The sequence below is a fragment of the Verticillium alfalfae genome, genomic scaffold, assembly GCF_000150825.1.
Source record: "Verticillium alfalfae VaMs.102 supercont1.8 genomic scaffold, whole genome shotgun sequence".
In the NCBI taxonomy this organism is placed as follows: Eukaryota; Fungi; Ascomycota; class Sordariomycetes; order Glomerellales; family Plectosphaerellaceae; genus Verticillium; species Verticillium alfalfae.
In genome coordinates this window covers 632,109-657,214 of record NW_003315031.1, presented here as the reverse complement: position 1 = coordinate 657,214, position 25,106 = coordinate 632,109, and the positions used below count along the sequence as shown (strand labels likewise).

General features: G+C 55.1%; 11 protein-coding genes across 11 annotated transcripts; 4 read left to right on the top strand and 7 right to left on the bottom strand.

Moving 5' to 3' along the window:
* Positions 1-1,645: 1,645 nt before the first annotated feature.
* Positions 1,646-3,695, bottom strand: VDBG_06631 (predicted protein; the record flags this gene model as incomplete). Its single annotated transcript, XM_003003023.1, has 3 exons — positions 1,646-3,220; positions 3,270-3,353; positions 3,468-3,695. The coding sequence occupies 3 exons, from the start codon at positions 3,693-3,695 to the stop codon at positions 1,646-1,648; spliced, it is 1,887 nt and encodes a 628-aa protein (XP_003003069.1).
* A 1,718-nt stretch (positions 3,696-5,413) lies between these two features.
* VDBG_06630 (hypothetical protein) lies at positions 5,414-7,425 on the top strand (the record flags this gene model as incomplete). The annotated part of the gene is made up of 2 exons (XM_003003022.1): positions 5,414-5,734; positions 6,040-7,425. The coding sequence occupies 2 exons, from the start codon at positions 5,414-5,416 to the stop codon at positions 7,423-7,425; spliced, it is 1,707 nt and encodes a 568-aa protein (XP_003003068.1).
* A 738-nt stretch (positions 7,426-8,163) lies between these two features.
* VDBG_06629 (conserved hypothetical protein) lies at positions 8,164-8,980 on the bottom strand (the record flags this gene model as incomplete). The annotated part of the gene is made up of 2 exons (XM_003003021.1): positions 8,164-8,795; positions 8,857-8,980. 2 exons carry the CDS (start codon positions 8,978-8,980, stop codon positions 8,164-8,166), a joined length of 756 nt encoding a protein of 251 aa, XP_003003067.1.
* Positions 8,981-11,167: 2,187 nt separating this feature from the next.
* Positions 11,168-11,657, top strand: VDBG_06628 (predicted protein; the record flags this gene model as incomplete). The annotated part of the gene is made up of 4 exons (XM_003003020.1): positions 11,168-11,190; positions 11,240-11,401; positions 11,482-11,535; positions 11,591-11,657. 4 exons carry the CDS (start codon positions 11,168-11,170, stop codon positions 11,655-11,657), a joined length of 306 nt encoding a protein of 101 aa, XP_003003066.1.
* Positions 11,658-12,901: 1,244 nt separating this feature from the next.
* VDBG_06627 (40S ribosomal protein S16) lies at positions 12,902-13,898 on the bottom strand (the record flags this gene model as incomplete). Its single annotated transcript, XM_003003019.1, has 3 exons — positions 12,902-13,367; positions 13,528-13,599; positions 13,776-13,898. 3 exons carry the CDS (start codon positions 13,842-13,844, stop codon positions 13,077-13,079), a joined length of 432 nt encoding a protein of 143 aa, XP_003003065.1.
* A 446-nt stretch (positions 13,899-14,344) lies between these two features.
* On the top strand, positions 14,345-15,133 carry VDBG_06626 (vacuolar-sorting protein SNF8; the record flags this gene model as incomplete). The annotated part of the gene is made up of 1 exon (XM_003003018.1): positions 14,345-15,133. The coding sequence occupies one exon, from the start codon at positions 14,345-14,347 to the stop codon at positions 15,131-15,133; it is 789 nt and encodes a 262-aa protein (XP_003003064.1).
* A 652-nt stretch (positions 15,134-15,785) lies between these two features.
* On the bottom strand, positions 15,786-16,796 carry VDBG_06625 (integral membrane protein; the record flags this gene model as incomplete). The annotated part of the gene is made up of 3 exons (XM_003003017.1): positions 15,786-16,148; positions 16,268-16,543; positions 16,671-16,796. 3 exons carry the CDS (start codon positions 16,794-16,796, stop codon positions 15,786-15,788), a joined length of 765 nt encoding a protein of 254 aa, XP_003003063.1.
* Positions 16,797-18,193: 1,397 nt separating this feature from the next.
* VDBG_06624 (conserved hypothetical protein) lies at positions 18,194-19,676 on the bottom strand (the record flags this gene model as incomplete). The annotated part of the gene is made up of 3 exons (XM_003003016.1): positions 18,194-19,135; positions 19,191-19,539; positions 19,609-19,676. 3 exons carry the CDS (start codon positions 19,674-19,676, stop codon positions 18,194-18,196), a joined length of 1,359 nt encoding a protein of 452 aa, XP_003003062.1.
* A 1,049-nt stretch (positions 19,677-20,725) lies between these two features.
* Positions 20,726-22,625, bottom strand: VDBG_06623 (prephenate dehydrogenase; the record flags this gene model as incomplete). The annotated part of the gene is made up of 4 exons (XM_003003015.1): positions 20,726-21,774; positions 21,841-21,952; positions 22,020-22,062; positions 22,489-22,625. The coding sequence occupies 4 exons, from the start codon at positions 22,623-22,625 to the stop codon at positions 20,726-20,728; spliced, it is 1,341 nt and encodes a 446-aa protein (XP_003003061.1).
* A 499-nt stretch (positions 22,626-23,124) lies between these two features.
* VDBG_06622 (conserved hypothetical protein) lies at positions 23,125-24,222 on the top strand (the record flags this gene model as incomplete). The annotated part of the gene is made up of 1 exon (XM_003003014.1): positions 23,125-24,222. One exon carries the CDS (start codon positions 23,125-23,127, stop codon positions 24,220-24,222), a length of 1,098 nt encoding a protein of 365 aa, XP_003003060.1.
* A 59-nt stretch (positions 24,223-24,281) lies between these two features.
* On the bottom strand, positions 24,282-25,011 carry VDBG_06621 (conserved hypothetical protein; the record flags this gene model as incomplete). The annotated part of the gene is made up of 2 exons (XM_003003013.1): positions 24,282-24,425; positions 24,475-25,011. The coding sequence occupies 2 exons, from the start codon at positions 25,009-25,011 to the stop codon at positions 24,282-24,284; spliced, it is 681 nt and encodes a 226-aa protein (XP_003003059.1).
* Positions 25,012-25,106: the final 95 nt, after the last annotated feature.

Below are 25,106 nucleotides of genomic sequence, written 5' to 3'. Positions count from 1 at the left end.
TCTGTCCGCCCATCGCCAATCGGTCCCCCGGCCCATTTGGCGGTTCTTGCATTGGCTCTTCTGGGATGCACTCGCCCGACTGTCGTTGCTCACGCCTTCATTCTACACCCGCACGTGCCGATGGAAAAAATCCGGTGTCGGACACCGCTCCACGGGGGTTCCTGCAGTGCCAGGAGGGAGCGGTGGAGAGGGCCCCCACCCCGCGCTCTCTTGCGATTTGAGATGATTTGGGGTGGTCGTGTCGTCACCTTTGGTTTAGGCCCGAATGGGGATTAATGCATTTTTAGTTAGGTCCGGTGTCGCGGCGGGGAGGGCGAGAAAGGGGGGGCGTGGGTGATGGGGTGGTTTTTTGATTTTCTTGCCTTGCTTGTTTCTCTACCTATTTCGCAATTAAGAGGGGGGGGGGAGGGGGGAGTGGTGGGCGGGCGACCCAGGAGTTTGGATTCATGATCTGCGACTTGGGGGGGGGGGCAGGCGGATTCCTGTAGGGTGTGCACGTGCGTACGTGCGTGCTCTGTCGTTCATGTACGGTTGGCATGTCTTTCATGCTCCTCGCGTTCATTTCTTGTTCATGTTTCTGCTCTTGCGCTGCTTTGATGGAATGCTGCTAATGCGACGGGATGCTGGGATTGTTAGTTAGCGGGAGGTTGTGTAACGAGATGGAGCTGGGAGGGAGGGGAGGCGTGTATAGGAAGGATGGTGGGCGTCTGTTGTCACGGACGGACATGGGCAAGCAGGGGGCCGCGTCAATAGCGGTGGCTGGTGGCCGGCGGGGTGGCTGAGGAGGAAGGAGGCTACGTAAATCTCGTGGCGTCTGATTTGACGACGGTTTCCAAATTCCTGCCTCCACAACACAACCTTGGGCAACGCTTGTACCATCCGGCACCTACCGCCGGGGGGTTGATGGTCTGGCAGGCTGTCTCAAGTCATTCAGTTAACCCTTTCAAGCGCCTTCTTCTATCAATGACAATGACTGGGAGTCGTTCGGCCAAAAAGCTAGATGAGCGGTCCGGTGTCCTCATAAGGTACCTTTCACAGCCCCCCCCCCAAATGGGCTAGCTGAAGCTAGAACCATAGCTGGACATCGAAAGCCCTAGATACACAGACTTCAGATCGCTCTCCGGCGGACCGCCTCGACGGAGCTCACGGTGTTCCAATTATGCGTCCGCCTCCCCTTCCTGTCAGAAAACTTTACGCAAGCCAACAACCCTTCCACCCAAGGTACTGGGACCCGGGAGTGGTAGTATCAGAGTTTGGACACTGCCCCCCCCCCCGGCGGGGCTCTACGCCCCCTCCATGCAAAGTACGCAGAGGTGTTTTGGCTCGGGACACGCGAGGGCTTGACGAATGAAGTTCCACCAACCGTCTGTCAACAAAAAGAATTAGGGGTCTGGGTTCGAGGTTGTTTCGACGTCCGGGCTCCGGTGAGGTCTCGCGCCATGTGGCGTTGTTTTGATGGCGACATTGCGGTCTAGACACTGCGTTGGCCGTGACAACCTCGACAACACGGCGAATGTTTACGGCTTTCGGCGTTGCCGTCAGACTTGACGTCCGGATTTCCTGCTGCGGTCGATCATCCCGGCAATCTTCGTAGCTTCGAGGCCGCCGGAAAGCATGTGGCAGGATTGGGCCTCATCGGCACCAATTAGTCCTCGAGAGCCAAGTCCATCTGCCGCATGTGAGATTCCAGTCGCTCTAATCCCGCGACAATATCCTTCACAAAGTGCCGTTGCAGGTCCTCATTATCAAGGTCCGTTTCGCCGAGTCCAAAGTCGCAACCGAGACATTTCTTGACAATTCTGGGGAAATTTGAGCCCATCTGGTTGACCAAAAGATGGGCCAATTTCTCTGCGGCTCGATAGTCGGCGATTGCCTCGTTAGGCGGCATTTCCGAACCAGTCACGCTTTTCCTCAAGGTGCCCCATGGTCGGCCGTAAGCAATCTCCAGCAGCAGGATGCCGAAACTGAACAAAAGCTTGTTCCGGGCTGTTTCGGCGACATGTCGTATGCCACCCGGCTCGCCTTCAGCATTTAACGTTGCCGGGCCAGCCCTCGGATGTTCTGCAGATCTTGAACCCCTAAATTCTGCTGCAAAGTACGGACCTTTCAGCTTGACCGCATCCGAAGGTACTGGTGCTGAGTTAAAGTATCGCACATTCTGTCCCAGATCCGAGTCGACGAGCCAGGGCGTCGAGTAGAACTGCATGATACCTTCAGCAATCCGACTGGCCATTTCAACCGAGGCCGGACGAGAGAGGGATCGCACGACAGGTTTCTCAGCAATCCACTGGATGAGATCCGAGATGGACTGGGATGTGTTCTGCGTCTGTATTGCTGCTTCGGGAATATGGAACCATTGGGCGCGAGGGAGCTCCCATGTTGCCACTAGCGAACGCTGTATGCAGTCCGACGTGAGAATGCGCAACTCCCGGCAAAAGTCCATGACTGCTGGTGGGTTTGGAGTCGGTGAAGGCACGGCAGCTGTGCTCATTGGTTCAACCACTGCGCTGACGGCCACAGACTGTGGAAGGTCAGACGAACGGGCCACCGCGGCCTCGACAGGTCCCGGCAGCCGCTTGTCCGAAGTTGGGATGCCCCGAAACAGCCTCCCGAGCCCTGCTTTCGGCGTCGTCGACTTGACTGTTCGGAATTCACCAACATTGGTCTCAAGAGCAATTGCCAGCTGCTGAAACTCTGCGACTCGCTGGACATCTCCTTGCTGCCGCAAACTCTGGTTCTCGTCATCCGAGTCGCAAACTTGTTCAATCTCAAGTCGTAATTCCGCTTCGGTGGGTGAAAAGAATTGACCAGGAACTGTGGCAAGTTCGCACGTCACATAGTGAGAAGCATGAGCTTTGCCCTTCCCTTCGCCAGTAGCCGTATCATGGCCGACGATGTTCAGCGCAAATGAATGAGAAGGGTGTGATGAGCACATCCAGCGCTCTTGCAGAGTCGAATGTATGGCTTTTGAAGCACCTCGAATCCGGCGATACTTCTGCAGGGTGTCCCTGCCGCTGAACGATTGGTGCGATGCATCGTGCTTCCCCCCTCGAGAATCCAGGGATAGCTGCCGAAGCCCAGCAATGATATGACTCGCAATGGATTCGAAATCTCCATTCAGCGCTCTCAACCTTTTGATGGCTTTTTCGATCTGCGGCTTGCTGAGACCGAGCTTGATTCGGGATCTGACATGTTTGAACCACTCCGGCGTACTCAGCTTCTGCTTGCGCGTAAGTTCATATCTACAAGATTGGGCATGCGAACCTCACCTGACTGACGGTGCCCACTTCGCACCGGATTGTTTCGAATTGCCCGCACAGCTCTTGCAACACATTATCGACTTGGTCCGAAAGCTGCCGGCAGGATACAAATAATTCAGCCAGAGCATCGATGCGATGCCTGTATATTGGTGACATGCTGAGGCGCGCATGTGCGGCTGCCTGCTCTGGGGAAGGTCGCTTTTAGACCTCCTGGACCGAGTCGCGATCTTGCGTCACCGCCGTGAGCAGATTGATGGCATTGTTGCGGTATATGATGCGCTGAGTACTGAGCTTTGCGTCCAGAAGGTCGACTTCTTTCGCATAATGCCGGAATGTCGAGATCGTTTCGAATAATCGCCCTGACCTGTCGTACGCCTCGAGGGCGATAGGCACTGAACCGAGAACGGCGCCCACGATGAGTTCCACGCCGCTCATTGTGAATCAATACCCATGTTTTCCTTCGTTCGCGTCTTGAATCGTCAGTGATTTGAGCGTGAATTGCTTGCCAACGCAGCACGTGTGAAAGGGTGGTTCAGCAATGCTTGAAAAGAGGGGCTCACAGCCTTACCAATGCACGACGACAGATCAGCTGAACATGCTCGTTTGGGGACGGATAGGTCGTAATCTCGCCTGTGCCTCCCATTCGACACTTCATGAACCACTGGCTGATCTTGACTTCGTAGATAGAGGCGCTCACCTGATGTTCCTGACGGCTACCCCCGCACCTCCACTTTTGGCATCCTACAAACTACCATTTTTACAGATGTTACGAGGTAGATTGCAGCTGAGGCGCCTAGAATTCGATATTTGTCTTTTTTTCTTGACTGCGCTTTCATGGCTCGACCTTCGTTCCTAAGCCGGCATGATGTCGAAACCTGGGCGTCTACCCCTAAGGCTCCTGAGCACGGATCTGGCTTCATAGCCCAACTTTTCATAGCCGTCCGGTCCTCCTTGGCATCTCTCGTCAAGATTCATTCAAAGACCAACCATGACGTGGAAAGGAAATGTCGCAACGAATACGAACGTTTCTTTCTTTGGGGAGACGGGCTATCAGCTCATGACGGGCTTCTCGATGAGGTCCTGGGACCTTCACGAGAGCTTCGAATCCATTTGGTGACGTTACTTTGGCGACTCGGAACAACCGTCTCGCAAGCACTTTCTTGTGAGCTATCTTATACGATAGAATCCAACGCGGCCAGCCAACTTCCAGAATTACTGGAAAAAGCCGAGACCATGATGCAGTACACGACGTCTGAAGAAACAGCCAATCCCAATCCCAACTCTTCGTCAGACAGTTTAGCATTCAGCGTTACGGAGCTCGTCGAGGACATTGCTGTTTACATTAACTGTCTGATGGATCTATCTCATACCCTGGAAACACCAGCGTTGGAGACTGTGCTGGCGGATGACAAAATTGAGCAGACCCCTGTGAAGACTGAAGATCATTTTGTTGTTTCTTCCGAAGAGGCCATGGTCTATTGTCACAAAATTCGTGACCGGTTTGGACTTCTACCAAGATTTCTGGTAGAACGACTTGCTGAGGCCAACACTATCCGTGCTGGGATGTTGCGCCAGACGAAGGCCACTAGCATGAAGCTACAGACCCAAACACAAGATGATGTGACGGAGACCTTGTTCTCTAGCCGACCCCGAGACCACCAATCCGACAAACTCGACTGCGCCTTACTCATCTATTTTTTCAAATAATCGGAAGCCAGCACCGATATCTGGGTTACGACATCCTGATCGCGGTGCTCCATACGACGTATCGCTGGCCACCCTTGCTTCTGGGAGAAGCATGTCATCAGCAGCGGTATTCGACCGCCCTCAAATCCCTCCAATGCCAGAGAACTATGGTCATGGGTTTGTTTGCCCCATCTGTTCTAGACTTGTAACAGAGGTGTATACGAAAAGAGAATGGAAGTACGTCGCCTAAAGCCTCTCCCCCTTGAACTCCAAATGGAACCAGGACAAACTGACTCAAACGGCGTAGAGCACACGTGTTCACAGACTTGACACCCTATATATGCACAGACATGAGTTGCCGTGACACCACATTGTTCAATCGAACAGACCGATGGGTAAGCCACGAGGCGACACATCGTTCACCGTGGAAGAAGCTGGATATTTGCGCGTTTTGCGCAGCAACCTTCATGCAGGAACCTCGTATATTCTACGATCATGTCTCAAAGCACCTTCAGGAGGTGTCACTTGCTATCCTTCCTCGAGCGGTCGATGACCCAGGGGAAGAGGAGGCAAGTGATAGCGATGACGACCAGCAACAACCCGAGCCAACCAGTGTCGGCGCTGCCTCTATGCTGGAAGGCTTCTGGGATCCTGCTCTTGATGATTCCTTCTACTTCCCCATCGACGGAGAATTCCTCTCAACTCAAGAATGTATCTCAGTTTGGAACACGATTCGAGTCTTGTGCGAGGCTGTGGTCCTTGGACGGCACATTGCGCATCAATACATGGTTCATAGCCACTCCAGGGAATCTTCTCTCATGCCTGGTATTGGCAATGTCCCGAAATCCATGGGAGTTGTGCTTGAGTCGACGCGGGCCCGAACCAATGCTTTGGATTCGAGTTTCTATCGACAGTCTCTTGCATTACAGGTCTCTGGCCCTTTGGATGCATGCATCAGATACTTGAGTAAACTATCTGAAACTGCCAGTATCGACCTCTTGCAGATCTTAGTGCAGGGATTCGATGGCGTGGAACGTCAGATATATCAGGGTCTTGCCCCTTATGTTCGGTACGTCAATATGTCTTTTGTCAGCTCGTCGGCGAACAGCCTTACAGAACATCGGCTAACTCAGGCTTTTACGTGTATGGCAGAGCCAGAACCGATTACGAGAGTATTCGGTTGGAGAATATTGGTCATGAGCTCCGTACTTTCGTTGGGAAGCATTTCCAAGGAATTCTTCCAGCATCAGTTCTGATGCCCCTTGACCAGACCTCCATGTCCATGTACACATGCACGTGGCCTACCGTCACAAAGTCACAACTACTCGAGGTCACAGAGGAAGCACCATCAGGCATACTCGAACCTTCCAGCGATGATCATAGGCAGCAATTCATCGATCAGAAGCTCATCTCCGCAACCAAGGAGGACCTTCATGACCTCGCGCGCTACTTTCTGCAGGACGAGACACCTCGAGCGAATCCAAACGCTGCGGACATCCATGGCATGACAGCCTTGCATTATGCGGCTCAGTCAGAGGGGCATACTTTAGGCTTCATCAAGCTTCTCTTGGCACATGGTTCGGAAATTGATGCTCGATGTCATCTCAACTACCCTTTCTTCCGTCGTGATGGCGACGAGCAGCCTGTTCCATGCGCGGTCTCAGGCCATACCCCTCTGTTCCTGGCGCTCCACTATCGGCGGACCGCCGCAATGGAAGAACTCCTGCTTCATGGTGCGAGTATGCAGGCGGCACTCGTCGAGGCCGTGACGGCAAAGGATGCCTCAACGGTCGGCTTGCTGTTCCGTCTACGAGGAGTGAATAAATGGACGCTTGGGGCTTCATTCACGCTCACCGAACAGTACCGTTACAAGGGAAAGCGCATATCCCTCACTCCCCTCGAATTAAGTGCCGCCCTTGGTGATGGAGTTACCGCGGGAGTCATTCAAAAAGCCTTGCTGGCATCGCATGGCCACGACCGGGGAAATGATCTGGTTGCCTCCTCTTTTGGAACCGCGCTGAACCTAGCTGATATCGACATGGCGTCTATTCTTTCCGGGTTCTTCGATGCATGGAAGCCTTGGGCGACGCGGAGCGACAAGCAGGGAAATAACCCACTGGCACTTCTTCTCAAAATGATCCTCGCCTCAGACGAGGAAATCGTTGAGTCAAACCAGGCAAAACTCCAGGCCATTGCCAGCAATCTCGTGCGTAGTGTAGCAGCAGACGAGAGGGATTGGCTCGTATTTAAGAACAGCAGCGGCGAGTCAGTTGTTAGCATCTTTGTCAACAATGTAGCCGAACTGGGGTTTCTTGAATCACAACTTTCCGAGGCCTCGCTTGGCCGTCACCTACAAGCAACGAAACCGCGATTGCTAAAGATGAAAAGGGGGCACCATCGAGATGCAACACAGAAGGGCCATGTGAGGTTCACACTCGGAGGCGACGAAAGTGAGGATGCTGGTCAGAATGATGAGTGATGTATCGCAGGGACACTGTGCCTAACACTGGTTCTTCAATATAGACGGGGCAGGCTATAAGATGCTGGACAAGAACGTGTAAGATAGCCTTGCTGAAGGCAAGAGGCGGCGGTCAGTACAAGCTCATAAATAGTTAAGCGTAGGGAAACGTATCATGAGATCTTAATGATACACCTCTTTACTATTTTCCAGCTTATTATGTTTTCTTTGTCAGAACTACGAGTGCGAGCCTTTGCTTGTTTTCAGTTATAACACAAGGATCAAATAATCATGGTAAATTCCTGATTTCTACGTAGATCCAACCACACAATGAGTGCTTCATACCAATGCTGGTATCACGGGTAGTGGGATATTATATGCGGTAATGACTGACTTGATTCAACTATTTGGACGAAACTAATAGATAAAGAAAAAAAGTTGACGAGTTTAATGGGATAGCCTACTCGGCTCCGGGATTTCGAGACCGTCCCGGAACGCGGGCATAGCAGAAAGAAAATGACGACAGGGGTGAATGTTGGCATCATACATCTTGGTATGATCCACTCTGGTTATCCGGCACCACATCGTTGTGGGCAATCAGGCAATTCCCGAATACTCTTTCGCTCCAGAAAAGCCTGGAGAATACGTCCCTGGCTTGTGCTGGCCATCCAGATGTTTCGTCTTGCAGCACCGGGGATGCTGACGGAATGGCTGAGATCTGGCACTGCCTAGCGGCTCCTGAGGTGACTGTAAGAATATCTAGGTAGATTCTTCTTGCGGGCCACCCTCAACGTGAAGTTCGGTAGGGCCAACCGATTCGAGAGTGCCACCACCTTCGCAGCGGTTCATAGGATGATTGACAGGCCACGAACAGAGAGAGATCTCGCCTACTATGAACTTGATTCCGTTAAGGACGTGCTCCTTAAACGAATCGGCCATGAATGCAGCAACCTGTTTCGAACTTCCCTGGCAACCTTTCATCACAACACCGAAGCGGCGTGTTGTTGCCGGGTTGATGACAATTGCGCCGTGCCTGCCCTCGGGGATAGAGACCGTGCCATGTTGCCTTGAGTCGGTCGTCCAAGTTTTGGTGAAGGAAATGCCGAATTCTGCGCTCAAAGATGATGCTATGAAGTTCTTCTCTGCACCGAGGCCAGAAGTGATCGTGATAGTGTCGGAGACAGACTTGCCATTCTCAATCTCGATTTCGATTGGCCCCCGAAACACCTGGCTGAGCTGCATGTCCCAGCCGATGAACTCCTGTGTTGACGTGATGCGTACCCTCTGGTCGTTCTCGCAACCTCGTGCCATTAAATGATTTCCGGCAGGGGCTGGGCTGACTGCCAGATGTTCATTGCTATCCACCGAACGTCTGACCTCGGAGTCTCCGCCTTCGTTCCACTGTCAGCCTCGGCTACGCACAGAAGCGAGAAACACGAAACCACAACTTACCGGCGTAACGGGCAATAACGTCTCGAATAGCCCTATTCGCAGATGCTAGCGAAACACCTGGTTCCACACTTGGGGCTGCGGCAGCCAGTGCAACCGTAAGGCTCAGGAGACAAGCGACACGCATCTTGATGGAGTAGATAATTGGCGAGGTTTGTGGGAAGATACGACTGGAATGTGAATGATGAGACTGGTGTTAGATGAGCTCTCCAGTGTGCGGTATCACATCGCTACTTATACTTGGCCACAGAACATGCACAGGCACAGGACTTGAACTCGCCCCGGAAGCTGCCACGCACCGGCCGCCTCGCTTTGCCGATCACGAAAATGTAGACATCATGACTCAACTTCGAGCTTCACGATCCCGGCTTGAAGTTTAAATCTGCTGCTACTGGCCGGTGATAACACACAGAAACGGATTCACTATTCTGTCTTCGGGTTAAAGGGCTATGAGACTCCATTGAAGCGCGTCAACTGCTTTCAAAGCAAACTCAAATTAATGATGACGAAGTATTCTTGGGTGATTATTGCCAGGAATGATGCGTGTACGACTTTGGACAGTTCGAAGTCCCGAGGCTTGTCCCAGAAACGAGGATTCCTCTGGTATTTCCCCGGGCATTCTGAAGCCGTGCCCCCTGAAGCCTCGGTTCAATAAAATTCCAAGTGCCGTTATACCCGCTACTACGGCCTGACCCCATTGAGGCTAAGTTGCAGGTCTCACACAGTCGTATGCTCGATCACGCGTAGATATGGAATTGAACTGAATAGGTATTTTTTGAATCAGCGACGAAGCTTCAATTGAGCTGCGTCCATAGATGTATATGTAGGCTGCAGACTTATACACCGTGACAGGTCCGGCCCATTACACCCACTAACTCCTCTTCCGCTTAATGAAAGGGAACGTAATGCGATCGCCGAGGGCTTGGCTATGACTGGGCAGAAGGGCTCGAAGGCCCCCGAGGTCACAGTAGGGTGCAGAGACTTAGGAGGGACAAGTCAAAGTCTCTGAATATCTGAATAGACTGATACGCGTGTACGAGCGTTCGGCGAGCAGACAACGACGAGGCCCCGGTTTAGGCCCTCAGCAATACCTTGAGGGTTTCCGAAACCGAGATAAAAGACAAGAACTATACGTACGTATTCAGCGTACGATATAAGGTTTCGCCTTGCATGAAATCATCCGTCAAAGCCGATTAACCTTGTAGAAAGGCCTATATAAGCTTTGGGTAGATCGAAGATATTGCCAGGGTGAATGATGGGTTGAGCTAGGGGTCCGAGACCGGTGAAGTTTAGAGGCTTAAAGAGGTTTAGGTAGGTTGGGGAAACAGGGTAGCTCAGATCAGTACCGGAGCCCAACACGAAACACCCTTGCTTCGTTCACTACATGCCGGCTGCGTGCCAAGAAAATGAAGACATATCCAGTGTCTACCTCCAAAGAAGGGACTCCTCCTGAACAGGTACTGCGCTGTGTTAAGTCTATTTATAGCAAACTTCATATCAATGGTTTGTCCTTACTGGGCAGACCATGGGCTGAGATTCACAGCTTCTCGCCCAATGTCTACTGCTGATTCACAAGAGCAGCCTGTCAAAGCAGTGTCCGAAAATTTCAAAGATGCATATGAAATCAGTTAGAAGCATTCGTCATGGCCGGCGGCGAGTTCTGAAAAAACCAGGGTTAGAGTCACACTAAGGAACTTCCTAGGGGAAGTCGGTAATATCCGAGGCACGTGAAATCACGAGCGTTGATAATCAACCTAGTAACTCCGCAACTTGCGCTGAAGAGGGTTTGAAAGGTCACTGAGTCGAGAACAATTACTCCAAAATTCCATTTTTCAGCTTTGCTAGATCGTCTTGAACGGGAGCGATCCTGACCGAAAGTCTAAAACAGCAGTAAACTTTATTATAGCAGTTCTTCGGGTTCAGAAGAATTCATGAACAACTCCGTCGGTATCTTCCGAGGACGTGTCAGATAGCGACCAAATTTGTGGCCCCTTGCTAGTGTGGACTGAGATGATTGAGGAGTTGGCTTAACGTAGCACAAACTCGGTGGAACTCGGCTTAGGCAATGCTTCATTGCGGGAACCACCATATCGCCAACTCAGATGCCGAATTCGGCACTTGGAAACGCATGACGATAGCCTCCGAACTCATAATCATTGGGAGGCTCGGACGTCCTGAAAGCTATAAAAGGAGTCAATTTGGCTGCGACTTGAATGGTTTTCTTGTCACACCCATTCATCATCTCTCCACCTATCGAGCCACAACTTTCTCAATATCTTTGAACCCTTCCAACATGAAATATTCAGTTGGAGCAATGCTCGCTTGTTACGCCACGAGGTCCGCCGTTTCTTGACATAAATCCTGCCACAGCTAACTCCTGAAGCAGCGTCCTTGCCAACTCGCATCATTGGGGTGTGTGTGCCAGAGACATCAAGGTCGACACCTCTGGTCGACTGGACAAACCCTCCCAAACTCCGGTCACAACGGGCGAACAACTCGACAAGGCCACAAAAGCGGCTTGCATTCAATACCAAGCTCAGAATGACGGGTATACTTGCAAAGACTGCGGATACGTAGGCTTGTCTAGAAGCGCATCTGTGGATTCTGTGATACTGATCATAAGCTTAGGATGAGGCACAAGGTTCCTGCCACTCACCCTCAGGGCATCTTGGGGGCAAAGAGGTAAGAAAACGTTTCCAGGACGAAACAGCAGCAGACTAATATTTGGCTCTCTCAGTGGCATCATTGGTGTATGGTTCACAAGGACGCGGACCCAGCTGGTACTGTTGAAGGTACGATGGTGAATTAGAATGCTTGGTAGCCTTCTGGTGTTGTTGAGGGTTGGATTGGAGGCAAGGACTTACTCCACTCACTGCGACTTCGGGGTTTTCTGATCACATTTTGCCCATGTATGTGATTAGCGATGTTTTCTTATTGAATCAGACCAAGTTTTCCCTCGACTCCATGAACCAACTTACCGCTATTGTGATTGTGTTTGTGATACGCATCACACGAGCTTTGGGCAAGCTTTTGTTTCCGGCATATTCATGCCATGCATACAACACCGCCTGCATTGTAATGAGTCTGGCACTGAGCTCTCCAACGGTTGGCGTCAAGGGTGCCACTTGCTCAAGCTCTTGAAAGTTGCCTCTGATCTCTCGTTGGCTGCGTTCACCGGACTTGGTCAGATTACCTGTTGTACAAGCGCATTAAGTTGTGTGCCATAAGGTCTGCTATCTTGAGCTTTAGACGGAGATCTGGCAAAATATCGAGTAGATCTTGTCGAATTAGATAACCCTACGTCGCAGCTCGTCATATGCAAAGTTGCTCCAAAGATGGTCGTGGTAGGAGGGTTGTGGGTTGGGACGCACTTGATGCCGGGAACCTATGATAACTACGACATGTCGAAGCCAGAATCCAAACTTTTGAATGTCTCTACTGTTTCTCAAGCAGCGCAGATAATGACTTCGGCGTCGGACTTTCGGATGACTTTTCCTCTTTTCTCGTTTGTGCTTGATCTCATGACGGGGCCAGTATTGAGCGTTGTTTTGCTTCCTACCGTTCATTGTTCATCGAGGAGATCTCGCTTGTCAGCCGCGTGCAGTCAGGAGGGCAGCCACCATGAGCACATCCATGGCAGTGGCAGGATCGTGTGGCCAGGGCAGACAGGGAACGGCGGTAGACACATCACAGACCTCACATTGACGTTTCAGTGTTCCATTTGTTTGCCTGACCCTTTTACAAACCAGCCTTGCGGCACCGGGGGCCAGAGGCACGCCATGCGAATGCATCATCGAGACAAGGGCCGTCGCGCAAGAAGGAGTGCCGTAACAAGAAAGCCGCAAGGGTTGTTTTTCGCGCGTAAAAGACGTCCCGCCCCGTGGGTATGGGTTTTGTGATTCCATTTCCACTTTTGACGCCGGGTAATAAGTTTGTCCAGTCCATGCCAGCCAGCCCCATTCCCCTTTCACTCCTCCTCCATCCCCTTACAGCATGATGCTCTTCTTCCACAGGACCTCCCCCAGTCGGCGGGCCCCCATCCTCCCCGAGACACGAAAAAAAGTACCGTCATGATTTCGCGCAGACGCGGCAGGAACCCTCCCAATACCAGTGTCGAGAAGGTCGAGCAGCGCCGGAGAAGGTGGGAGTAGATGCGCCGCGGAGGATTCCGTGTCCTTTGCCGCCAAGACGCGCCATCGCCACCCGGAGGAAGGCGAGACCGTTTAACGGTAGGACTTCTGGAAGCGAGAGCGGGCACCCTTACCACCGAACTTCTTGGGCTCACACCGGCGGTTGTCGGCGACGAGGAGGGTACGGTCGTGGGCGACGAGGGCCTGCTTGAGCATGTTCTTGGAGTGCTCGTCGACGAACTTCTGGTACCAGGCGATGAGGGACTTGGCGATAGCCTGACGGATGGCGTAGATCTGGGAAGTGTGGCCACCGCCGGAGACGCGAACGCGGATGTCGACGTCGGCGAACTTGTCAAGGCCGAGGACGAGGAGGGGCTCGTAGACCTGGGGCGAGGGTTAGCAAGACGTGTTCGGTGGAAGTCTGTATTCATGTCATGTTGTTTTTTTGATCTTGTCGATGTTTGTGTTCTGTGCTTGAGGTTTCGACTCGGTCGGGGAATTCGGAATTGACCATGTTGGTCATGTGCTGAGGGAAGAAGCGTACCTTGAAGCGCAGGATCTCGGGCTGGACAAGGGACAGAGGCTTGCCGTTGACCTTGACAAGACCCTTACCGGCCTGGTGAGAGAGAGAAAAATGTCAGCACTTCCTGCCAGACTACCATGTGTTTTCGTTCGTCAGGCGCCTCCCAATCCATCACCAAGGTCGCCCTTTTTCCTTCGTTTTCTTTTTCTTTGCTCCTCTCCTCTTGCTCGAACGTGGGGGATGCCCCCGGGGGAAAAGTCTCGTCGCACCTTGCACTGGGCGACAGCCGTGGCCGTCTTCTTCTTGCCGAAGCACTGGACGCTCTGCGAGGACGACATGGTTGCTGCGATGTGGGCGAGTGCGAGGTTAGTTGTCGCAGCGGGTGGGAAGGCGGGCGGTCGATATGGCGTTCACGGGTCTGAGGCTCGTCGCTTGCTGGTCGAAAGTTTTCGAATTTGGTGAGGGTTGTGCCCCAATTTGCCGCTAAGCCTGAAGTGTGGAGGTGCAGGGCACGTGATGGGAGCCGGGGGGCAGCTCTGATTAGGTCAGCATTCGAGGTCTCAGCTCGCGACCGCTGGTGGGTCCTCCAAGGGCTGGCCTGTGCTTTACTTGGATGACAGCATCTGTCTCTCAAAGATAAGCCTTTCCACAGCAGGCTTATCGATGGGAGCGAGTCGCGGTGGACTGTATGTACATGGTGCTACTGAACCCCTCAACCGCCCTGCCTAGGCACCCTGCAGCCTTGGTCTTGCGAAGGTAGGCAGACCAACAACTCATTCCCTCACATCCTCGACACTCGCTTCGAACAGCCTCACAAGAGGGGTCTACGAACAACGTCATGTCTCGCAAAGGCATCGGCATCGGCGCCTTCGACCGCCACCGCCTCACCTCGGCCCAGTACGCCTCCCACGGCACGACGCTGCGCACGACCAACGCCGCAGCCCTCGAGACCCAGCTCGCCGTCTTCCGCTCGCTGCTGCAGCAGTTTGCGCAGACGCACGCCAAGGATATCCGCTCCGACCCGTCCTTCCGCGCGCAGTTTGCCCGCATGTGCACCGCCATTGGCGTCGACCCGCTCGCGTCGTCGGCGCACTCGTCGTCCTCGGCTGGCGACGGCGCCAGCAGCAGCATCTGGGCGCAGCTGCTGGGCCGCCCGCTCAACGACTTTTACTTTGAGCTCGCCGTCCGCGTCGTCGAGACGTGCACGGCCACGCGCGGCGAGAACGGCGGCCTCATCGGCGTGCGCGAGGTGCGGGAGCGCATCGCCAAGGGCCGCCCCGAGGGCGCGCCCGAGGTGACGGACGACGACGTGCTCCGGGCCGTCGGCACGCTGAAGCCGCTCGGCGGTGCCTTCGCCGTGCTCAGGGTCGGCAGCAAGAGCTATATACGGAGCGTGCCGAAGGAGCTCAACACGGACCAGAGTGCCGTGCTCGAGGCGGTGCAGGTACTCGGCTACGTGAGCGTCGGCATGTTGATGGCGAACCTGGGGTGGCCGAGGGCGAGGGCCGTGACGGCGGTGGAGGATCTGCTCGGTGAGGGCATGCTGTGGGTGGACAAGCAGAGCCCCGTCGAGTGGGAGTATTGGAGTCCGGGTTTCATGCTGGACGAGGGGTTTCATGGCGATTGAGCGAGGGGGCCAGGAGATGAGCTATGATTTGACGACTCGACGATTTGACGATACGCCGTGTGGCTGGGCATCCCTCCCAGTCGCCGAGAGCGACGTGAGGTTGGAGACGAGAGAGTGCTGACACCTCTCCCGCCAGAGCGACGACGTTCATGGTGCAATACGCATCACGAACCAACCGTAGAGATGCGACAAAGACTCTCCCGTAGATAGCCGCGCCCGATATAGATCGGATCGCACGATACCCACGAACACATAGACGAAAAACGACACAGACCCCACACACACACACACACACACACACGGGGGCACAGATTGTCGAACCAAACACAGCATTGTACTATCACCCATCATCGACAGAGCATGACAAGAGCTAGCCAGAAACATCCAACAAATATACAAGAGCGTCCCGTCAGCGGACAGTTTTCAGGCCCGCTCCCATGTCTTCATCCTCCGCCATATGTCTTTCGCCATCATCCTCCCCTTGTTATCTCCCTCCCCTCCTCGCTTTTGCCACCCTGGCTGTCGTGTATTACGCCTTCCACCGGGCTGCTCTCTCCTCCTCCTCTCCTCGTCCTCGTCGGCCACCGCAGTCAGGATCCCCTGCTTCGGGGGAGGACCCCAGCAACCGGTGGTCCGAAGAGACCGCTTAGGCTTAGTAAGGGGGGTTCTGGCCGCCCATGGTCGGGGGGTAGTCCTCGGGCCTGCCGCCACCGAGGCCGCCCTGGTTGCGGCCGTCGCCGAAGTGCTTCTTGCGCAGGGCGGCGAGGCGCTTCTTCTTGGTGACCGTGTTGATGTAGGTACCGATGACAAAGGCGACGAGGTTGAAGAAGGGAACCCAGAGCTGGTCGGGGAGGAACTTTTGGGCAAAGGCGAGGCAGACGGGCGAGGTGACCCAGCTGACCTTCATGACCTTCCAAAAGCCGACCTTGACGGTGGCGCGCACCTGGTGGAAGGTGCGAGCGCCTGCGATGAGGGCCATGGCCGTGAGGTAGACGGAGTTTTGGATGGGCGCGATCTGGTCGGGACCTGTCAGCATGCTGCACAAACGAGAAAAAAAAACATAAAAGAAAACTGCACATCAAGGCAGCATGCAGCGTGGGCAGAGGGGGTGACAGGGAGGGCAGGAAGACGCACAATGAGGTTGCTGACGATAATCTGCAGAATCTTGGCGCGCAGGCTGGTGCGGCCGGCAAAGGTCTTCTGCAGCAGCCAGATGAGGAAGTGACCGAGGGGCGCGCTGACGAGGGCACCGTAGGCGGCCATCTTGGGGACGCGCGAGGTGAAGTAGTTGCCGTGCTTGTTGCGGTCCTTGGCGAGGAAGGAGGCGATGAGCTCCTGGGCGCCGGCGAGGGTGCCGGCCGTCAGCATCTTGGTGCGCAGGGGGTTCTCCTCGAGCTGCTTGATGTAGGCCTTTGGTCGTCGGTCAGCATATGGGAGTGTCTCGTGGCAGGGAAGGAGAGGAGGGGGGGAGGTGACGTGCCGCCAGGTAGCCCTTGGTGCCGGCGTTCTGTTTGCCGCCGGTGATGGCGGTGCCGACGGCGGACATGACGGGGTGCTTGCCGCTGGTGCCGGGGATGGGCTGGCCGTCGATAATGCCCTTGGTGGCCTCCTCGACCTTTTCGACGCCGCGGCGTATCGTCTCGCTCTCAAACTTGACGGACATGGTGGGCGGGGGTGTGTGATTGAGCTATCGGCAGGAGGGGCGTCGGGGGGGTGTCGATCGCGAATACAAAGGGTAGACAGATCTAAGTGTAGGTGTCAGCTCATGGCCCGCACGGAATGTGCAGTGACGTAGGACGTCGTGCCGAATCGACAATGGATTGTTGCGAGATGGAGAAGAGAAGTGGCAGCTGTCTTCTGGGTCTGCTGGAGGCGGGCTGGTGATGGGGGGCGGGTTCTCGTGATGTCGTTCGCCGTGGCGTCCAAAGTGTCGTGGCCGAGTCGAAGTGGATTTGTTTACCGCGTCGCTCAGCCGACCGCCAGTCCACCAACACAGGCGCGCCGCTTCCGCAGTTGTCGATACCAAAACAGACTCAGACCGCCAGTCTCGACCCTCTCGCTCGGAAAAGAAAGGGCGTCACGTACTCTTCGTTCTCGTCGATGCAATTGCCCGCTGCGTCGGAAAAGGGTTGGGCGCAAAAGTGGGAGGATGGAGGAGGTGAGGTTGGGTGGGAAGGGGTCCTTGCTCTCTGCTTTGCCTTGCCTGTCTGCTTGCTGTCTCTCTGCCTCTCTTCTCTTCAGCGGCGGGTTCGCGAATGGGGGAATCCCAGCTCGGTCTGCTTGGCCGGGGGGGGGGCTGGCTGTGGTCTAGCTAGCTCGTAGCTTGCTAGGTGGGTGGGCTTAGGGGGGGCTAGGCCTACGCTGGACTAGCAGCCTGGCTTGCCTGGTTGCCAACCCGGGGGATTGAGGTGCAACATCAGAATTGGACCTTTCGGGGAGCCACATGATTGGTTGCTTGGCCCGTTGTCCCTCGGTTTGTTTTGAGGGGATCGGGCCAAGACACGCTGGCAACGCCTCCACCAGGGGCACTGCTCACCCCTCAACGTGAGAGATCGGAGCCGCGGTCTAATCTTCTCAGCCGTCTGTCTGTCTGACCTTTCCAACTGTCAAACCGGGGTGGAGAGGCGAGGTCAGATCGCCCAACGCTCAACATCATGCGGCCCAGGTTGTCTTCCCCATGGCTAATGACGAATTCATGCTTTTCCTTGTCATGCCCCTCCGCTCCAAGTAAGACCGTGACGTGCCTGCAATGACCCCTCGCGTTCAGTCACGAGTACAATGCTACAATGTAGTTCATATTCATGTACTTTCTGTCACTTCATGTGCAGGATCTTGACATCCTCTGATCTTCCCCCAGGGTATCTCATCAACAGCGCGGCAAACCTCACGACCATCCATCCAACTACGAACCAGACCTGTCATCCGGGTCGTGGACGGCTACCATGGCCTCGCTTCCTGTCCAGTCTCCTCTGCCGATGACACCTGCCGGGACACAACCGAACTAGTTCCTCCCAATTGATGCAATGATGACACGCCTTCGTCCATCTCGGACAACCCGGCTTAAACCTGGGTAACAACATCCGGTACGTGCAGCTCTAGGCTCTCCTCGAGCACCGCAATGCCGTCGTCGACCACAAGTGGGGCCGACTCAAACTCGCCTGTCTTCATCTCGTGCACTTCCATGTCCGTATCCGCCGCGTGCTTCAGGTCCGGTGAGCCTGGCGAGCGTGGTAGATGGCCCTTTCCGTTGGGCGAAAGGATGGCAAAGCTGTCTTCGCTACGTCCCTGCTGCCTCAGCTGCTGCCATTCCCGGAACTGCTGTTCTTGCCGTGCCATGAGATCGTCGAGGTTGGTCATCGAGTACCCATCCGAGCTCGGCGTCCCCATCACCGACGACCCCACGGGCGCATCATACTCGTCGTTCTCGAAAAACCGTGTCGCAGACGGCGTCAGGCCCAGTCTGGCGACTACCGATACATCGCACACTGGCCGCTGGCCGAAATTATGAAAGCCGAACCCCGTGGCTGCCGTGGCCGGAACATCACCCTTGACAATGCCGTCGAGACTCATGGAGATCCGGTCGGCGCCGCTCGGTCGACATTGTTGGCACACCTTGAACGTACACTCCATCTCAGGGTGGGGAATCCATGGCCGCTCGCGCTCCAACTCTTGCCACCGGACTTCGTCTAGTCCGGGCGCCGAAGCGGGAGGTGATGAGCGAAACTCAACGGCGTCAAAGTGGCTGTGGCGTATGGCCTGCAAGGCAGACAGTTGCTGCTCGGCCTCGTTCTGTTTCTTGGCCGCATCCTGCCGGAGGACAGTTTTGACATTTTCGCGCTGCTTCAGGATGATAGCGATCTGGTCGGGACGGTAGGTTTGTAGTTGCGCAGGCGTGATCTCGCTGAAGAAGCTGCCGATGGTGTCCATTCTTGTCTCGGGGCCGCGGGGTCGGGGTTTGACAAGGTCGATGAGCTTCCTTCCCAGCTCATCGAATACAGCTTGCTACAGAACGTCAGCCTCGTGCTGGCCCCTTAAATTGATGGTCAGAGATTATTACCTCACTCCCGACATGAATCATTTGGCGCAAGAGTTCCTCACGGTCCTGCGTGCAACGGTAAAGCCAGCCAAAAGGAGGGTATGTCCCACATGTATCGCAACGGTGGTTGACACCATAGACACGCGACATGGTCGGATGCGTGCATGATGCTTTGAGATGCCGGCGCGGCGGGAAGGCAGGTGGCAAAGGCTTAGGAAGAGACGTACCCTCAACATGTCCATCGACCTCTGATGACTCGAGAGAACAGGCATGAGCAGACATCGCCATGTTGGTAGGCGACAGATGAGACTGGCTGTCATGCAGTGCTCGCGGGTTGCTGAGATTGGGGTTAGCTGCATCACTGCCTCCACTGATATGCTGGCCGTCAGCAATCTCATCACGGCTCGCAAGAGTATGTTTCGCTGCGAGAGAGACGCACGTTTTGTTATCGGTATCGGTATTCAGTCTGCTACTGCCATCTCTGCTGTTGCTGATGCTGGTGGTCATGTCAGTGTCGCGCCCTTGCTCATTCTGCCCAAAATCATGCTGCCCGAACGGATATACAGCAGGATGCTTTTTGAACGCAGGTAGTCTGAAGGTAAAAAAAAGTTTGTTGGTATCGTCGTTGCCAAAACAGGGCGTAGTGCCCCCAGTCTTGGAGTGAGGCTGTTGAGACTGCATGTCGGTACTAAGAGCTCGACGCGGCCAATGCAAATTTGAGTGAGAGGTAGGCCATTTATATCGGGGGAGAGCATCCGGTTCGTTGTTCTGGATAAAGTTTTGGACTGGTCTGGAGGTGGAAGGCGCAACCTGGGGCTCAAGGACGCGAAGGCAGGAAGAAAAGTTGGGCACAATGACTGAGGAGGAAGGCACTGGAACGAAAATGCTACATGTCGAGTGAATGTGCACCGGCTCGACTGAGCACAGGAGCCAAAACATCGTTTGCCTCCAGACCATCAAACATGCACCGAGCAAGCGATGACACCATTTCCTTTGTTGGGTAGGATTAACATCGGCTGGGATCGCCATCTTCCTCACTCAAGCAACCATCATTGTAATCAAACGACTCAAAATATTGATTATCACACGGACATCAAGTCGGATTTGACGAGGTTCACGCTCTGACAACAACGCAGGAACACCGCCCCTACTAATACAACAAACCCTTGCACAATCCAACCCGCAGAGGTTTCCAGTCCAGTACCTCCAAAAGTTACTCCCGAGGCAATATTCGCTAGCAGAACATGCGCCTAGCTATGAAGAGCGCAAGGGAATTCGTGCCAGAACTACCACGATTGCCGACTGAGCAAAGCACAACATCCAAGGTGTTGACGTGGCTTCCTGGATCAGTACAACCAGGTGGCGTCCAGAATCAGGTGGGTGAATTGCACATCAAGTCTAAGTTTAAGGAACTAATGGGTGAAAAGAATATGCTGCAGTTGGTATGGACATAGTATACGACGCGACGAATTATGACAGCGTCTTTTTGCCAGAACCGATGATGGCGGAACCAAAAGACCCCTCGCAAATACCCGTCATGGATTTTCCCAGAGAATCTACTTCGAGCTTTCAAACACAGCCTTCATCATGGCATTGCCAACCACACCCGCCTCCTTGAAGCGCGGCTCGAAGAACGCCTGCGTCGTCTCGAACCGGTTCTTCCACGTCTCAAAGTTACCCAGCGACACGCTCTCCGCCCAGCCCCGCGCGGCGAACGTAAACTCAAGATCGTCCGATCGGTACCGGAGGTCGTCAATGGCGACGCGCAGTGCGTCCTCGAGCACGCCGGGGCTGCGGAACACGTGCTCCGTGACGCCGAGCCACAGCCGGAACAGTGGCGCCGAGCACACCATGTGGTTGTACGGCACGATGCCCAGCTGCGCCCAGCAGTCGACCATGGCCAGCAAGCTGAGGTGGTTGTTGGCGCGGGGCGCATCATCGACGCCTGCCTCGTCGGGGCGACCGAGGGAGAAGCCCTCGAGCACGCCCGGGTCGAGCAGCGGCTGGCCGCCCCAGAGCGGTGCGCCGTCGCTTCCAAAGACTCGCTCCTTGGCCGCGAAGACGCGGGCGCGCAGGGCCGCGGCGTCGCCCTCGAGCATGAGCTTGTAGAGGTCCGTCACAGAGCGGGCGTACTGGGAAATTTGCTTGCGCGCCTCGGGGTTGAGGATGGCGAGGCCGGCGTAGACGTGCCACTTTTGCGAGTAGATGCGCAGCATAATGTTGATTTTGACGTTCTCGACGCCTCCCACGTAGCGCGAGAGGGCCCACGGAAACTGCGTGTTGGCGTGCCAGGCCTTGCCCATGGAGAGGAAGGCAGCGTGGGTTACGGCTTGTGTGTCGGCCGTGATGCGGTCATGTTCCTTGGCCGAGAGGTGGACATGCTTGGAGCGGAGAACGGAGAGGACCGTCTCGACCTTGGCGACCGATTCGGCGGAGGCGCGATGGGGGATGATGACGAGCGGCTGGTTGAGGGGGTCGACACCGGGGCCGTGCAAGGAGTGGCACGACACAATATCCACATCGGCTGGCAGGTGCCGCTCGAAGGCTTGGATCTCTGGGTCCTTACAGGAGGTCTGGCCGCCAACAATAGCACCCAGCTTCGTGGCTGCACGTAATGTTAGAACTCGCAGGAGAGATTACCAGGACCTAAGACAGCGAAAGGGTAGCGTACAAGGCGCATACTGAGCGATTACACGATCAATGGTTGCGGCTTCCACACTGTATATGATGTAATCACTGGCGCGGGAGACGAAGTGACCATTGCGGCAGATTTGTATATTCTTCTATGAAGCATCTCAGCAACTGAATGGCTGGGGCTGGGACCGAGGGAAAGCAAACGGAGCACCGTACTTTTCCAGCAAACTCGTCCCTCAACGCCTCGTACTTGTCGTCTCTATCACAAGCCAGTATGCTATCCCCCGCTGTCAGTCATGATCCGATGATGGGTAGCAGAAGCGGTGCGCGCGCCTTCAGCGGAGCGAAGCAAAGTTTATGAATCTGCGTTCCCATTAGCGACTCGTCTTCTTCTGAGCGGTTTGCAGAGAAAAGTCTTGGAAGGTGTGATGTTTCAGACAAATGTTTGTTAAGGTAGCTAGGTGTATCATCATGGAAAGCCTAGGTGTGCCTGGGGCCAGAATGGCTGATCCAGGCGCCCCTTGGGCGATACTCTAGCCAAATGCGCTCTTGTCATCATCAACAGAGGGGGGGAAGGGGCATGGGATGGTGGTGTTCGTGTGTAGGAAGCAGAAGAAAAAGACGAAATACGTACCAATTCGCGTGCGGCGCAGAAGACCTCTTGCAAGGCTGGAGAAAAACTCACTTCCAGCCAGCAGCAGAAAGTCTCTGCGCGTACATCTTCCCCATGTCGCCCATGCCAATCAGGCCGACGACGAAGTTCTCCATCCCGGCGGGACGAGACTGGGCGCTGGATGCAGCAGCGGAAGCGGTGGACGCCATGTTGGAGGGCGATTTCTTGTTTGAGGGGGACGAATGAATTTCTGATCAGGACCGGGAGGAGTCTGCATAGAGGCAAGATCTCACATCCTGAAGAGAAAGCAGACGGCAGAAGCTGGTCCTTCTCCACCTGCCGGCGCGTCGTGGTGAGTCACAACGAAGCGGTTCGAGTGGTTATTGCAGAAGGCGCTGGAGCTGGTTTGCGAAAGAGGAAAATTCTCCCAAGAGCTGTCGTTCGTCGCGACTTTTGTGGTTGGCAGTTGTGTGGGGCAGCGGGGGCAGCCAGGGTGGGCCGGGATTGGCAGAACCTTCAGCCGTGAACTTGTTTGATGCATAATTATGCTGCTCCTGACCTTTTGCTGATATCCACCTACCAGATGTCGAACCCCGTCTACCAGCATGACGAAACCTCCCCCACCACGTGGTACTGGCAGTGGCATGATGGAAAGCCCGTTCTGCTTACCTAGGTACCAAAAGAAAAACAACCAGTATCCAAGGAATAATGTCAGTCCTCTTCGCCATCGGCTCTAACGGCTCTGGGCAGCTCGGCCTTGCCCACAAGGAAGATGTCTCGGTACCCAAGCAGGTCTTGTTCCATCCCGATCAGCCTTCGTCTCCCATCACCCGCATCGCTGCTGGCGGAAATCACACTCTGCTCCTCACAGGAGACGGTCATCTTTATTGGAGCGGGGATCCCACGCCAGGCGCTTGCGGTCTCACAGCCGAGGCTACAGCCACAGAACCCGTCTTTCAGCCAGTGCGTCTCAGCAAAGATGACCCTTTGACGGGCATGAGGGACGTGGCTCTCGTGACAGCAACCTGGGAAGCCTCATTCATCGCCAGGAGAGATGCAGAGGGTAAGGTGACGCAGTTCTGGAGTTTTGGGTCCGGCGCAAAGGGAGAGCTAGGGCAAGGAGAACTGCTGGTTCGATCACCATCAGGGACATTATTCAAGGAGTTTCCGCCCGCGGGAACCGAGATTGTAGATCTCGCGGCTTGCATGGGTCACGTCGTAGCTGTTCTGAGCAATGGCGATGCTTATGGCTGGGGTAACGGACGGAAAGGTCAAACGGGAAACCCCGAAGGCGTGCTTCACCAGCCAAGAAAGATTGAAGGTCTCGATTTCAAGGTCACCCGGGCCGTCTGTGGGCGAGAGTTCACTTGTCTCTTTGGAGACAACGAGATAGGACGGCTTGCGGTACTAGGCTCCGACAAGTGGAACATTCGATCATCGGCCCCGTCATCCGTCCCCGAGTGGAAGGATGTTGGAGCGAGCTGGGGTGACATCTACGTGTTGAAGCGAGACGGAACACTTTTGTGCTGGGGTCGGGATGACCACGGTCAGCTGGCTCCGCCCAACCTTCCCAAACTGGCCAGAGTAGCCATTGGAAGCGAACACGTTGTCGCCATGTCTGAGGAGGGTGACGTCCTAGCCTGGGGATGGGGTGAGCACGGCAATTGCGGACCACAAGTTGAGAACAACGACGTCAAGGGACGGTGGAATGTTATTGCATCGTCACGATTCATCCCCCCCGGGTCTCAAATCACAGGCATCGGCGCTGGGTGCGCTACAAGCTGGGTTGACATTACCACAGGATGAGCCCAATTGGGGCACGATCAAAATTGAACAATCATGGCATAACGTCATGTGCTTCTCGTTCAGCTCCCTCTGTAAAACAACCCCAGCCTCTCCACGTCGGACAACCTCTGCGTTGGCTCAAAGCCGTAGCTACTGGCTGGAGTCGGGTTCACATCGTTGCTATTCTCGGCGGCAGGTTGGTTGATGTGCGGACCAGTGTCCTCCTGTGATCATGTCAGCAATGGGAAGTGACGGAGTGATGCGGCAACTTACAGGCTGGGCACTATGATCCCACTCCAACCTCGCATTCTCCTCTTCTTCCTCGTCGTCATTGACAGGCTCCCACCGATCGTCCTCGACAAAGAGCCCTTCAGAGCGTATAGTAGACGTCGGAGGAGGTCGCTGCGAAGGCCTCAGGTCAAATGCCGACGTTCTCGCCGCAGTAGCCCTGCCGGATGGCATTGAGGGTTGGGGCGGAGGTGGCATCCCGCTGCTGACCTTGGGCGGCGCCTGGTCCTCTACGTCGGGCTGCCTCTCAGACGCCTGCGACGGCGCAGCGCTTGCCCTCCTCGACGTGGGCTCCAGCTGCTGCCGTTGCCTGGCTCCGTTGACCGCCTTGCTGCCCTTGCGCGTCTTCTGCGCCGGGTTGCCGCCGCGCTCGCCCACCGTCATGAGAAGAAACTCGCAGGCGATGCCGTCGCCCGGGTACGTCACCTGGATGGGTCGGGCGGGGGTCGAGTAGCGGGCGGATAGGTTGGTGCCAGCGATGCCGGCGTGCTGAATGATGACGCGAAGTCGCGTACGTTTCATGACGATTCGGAGCTTTGTCCTCGACTTCAATGTCCTCGAAACTCGTCCGATCTCAATGGCAATGGACGTGTGAAGCGGTTTTTCAGGACTTCTGC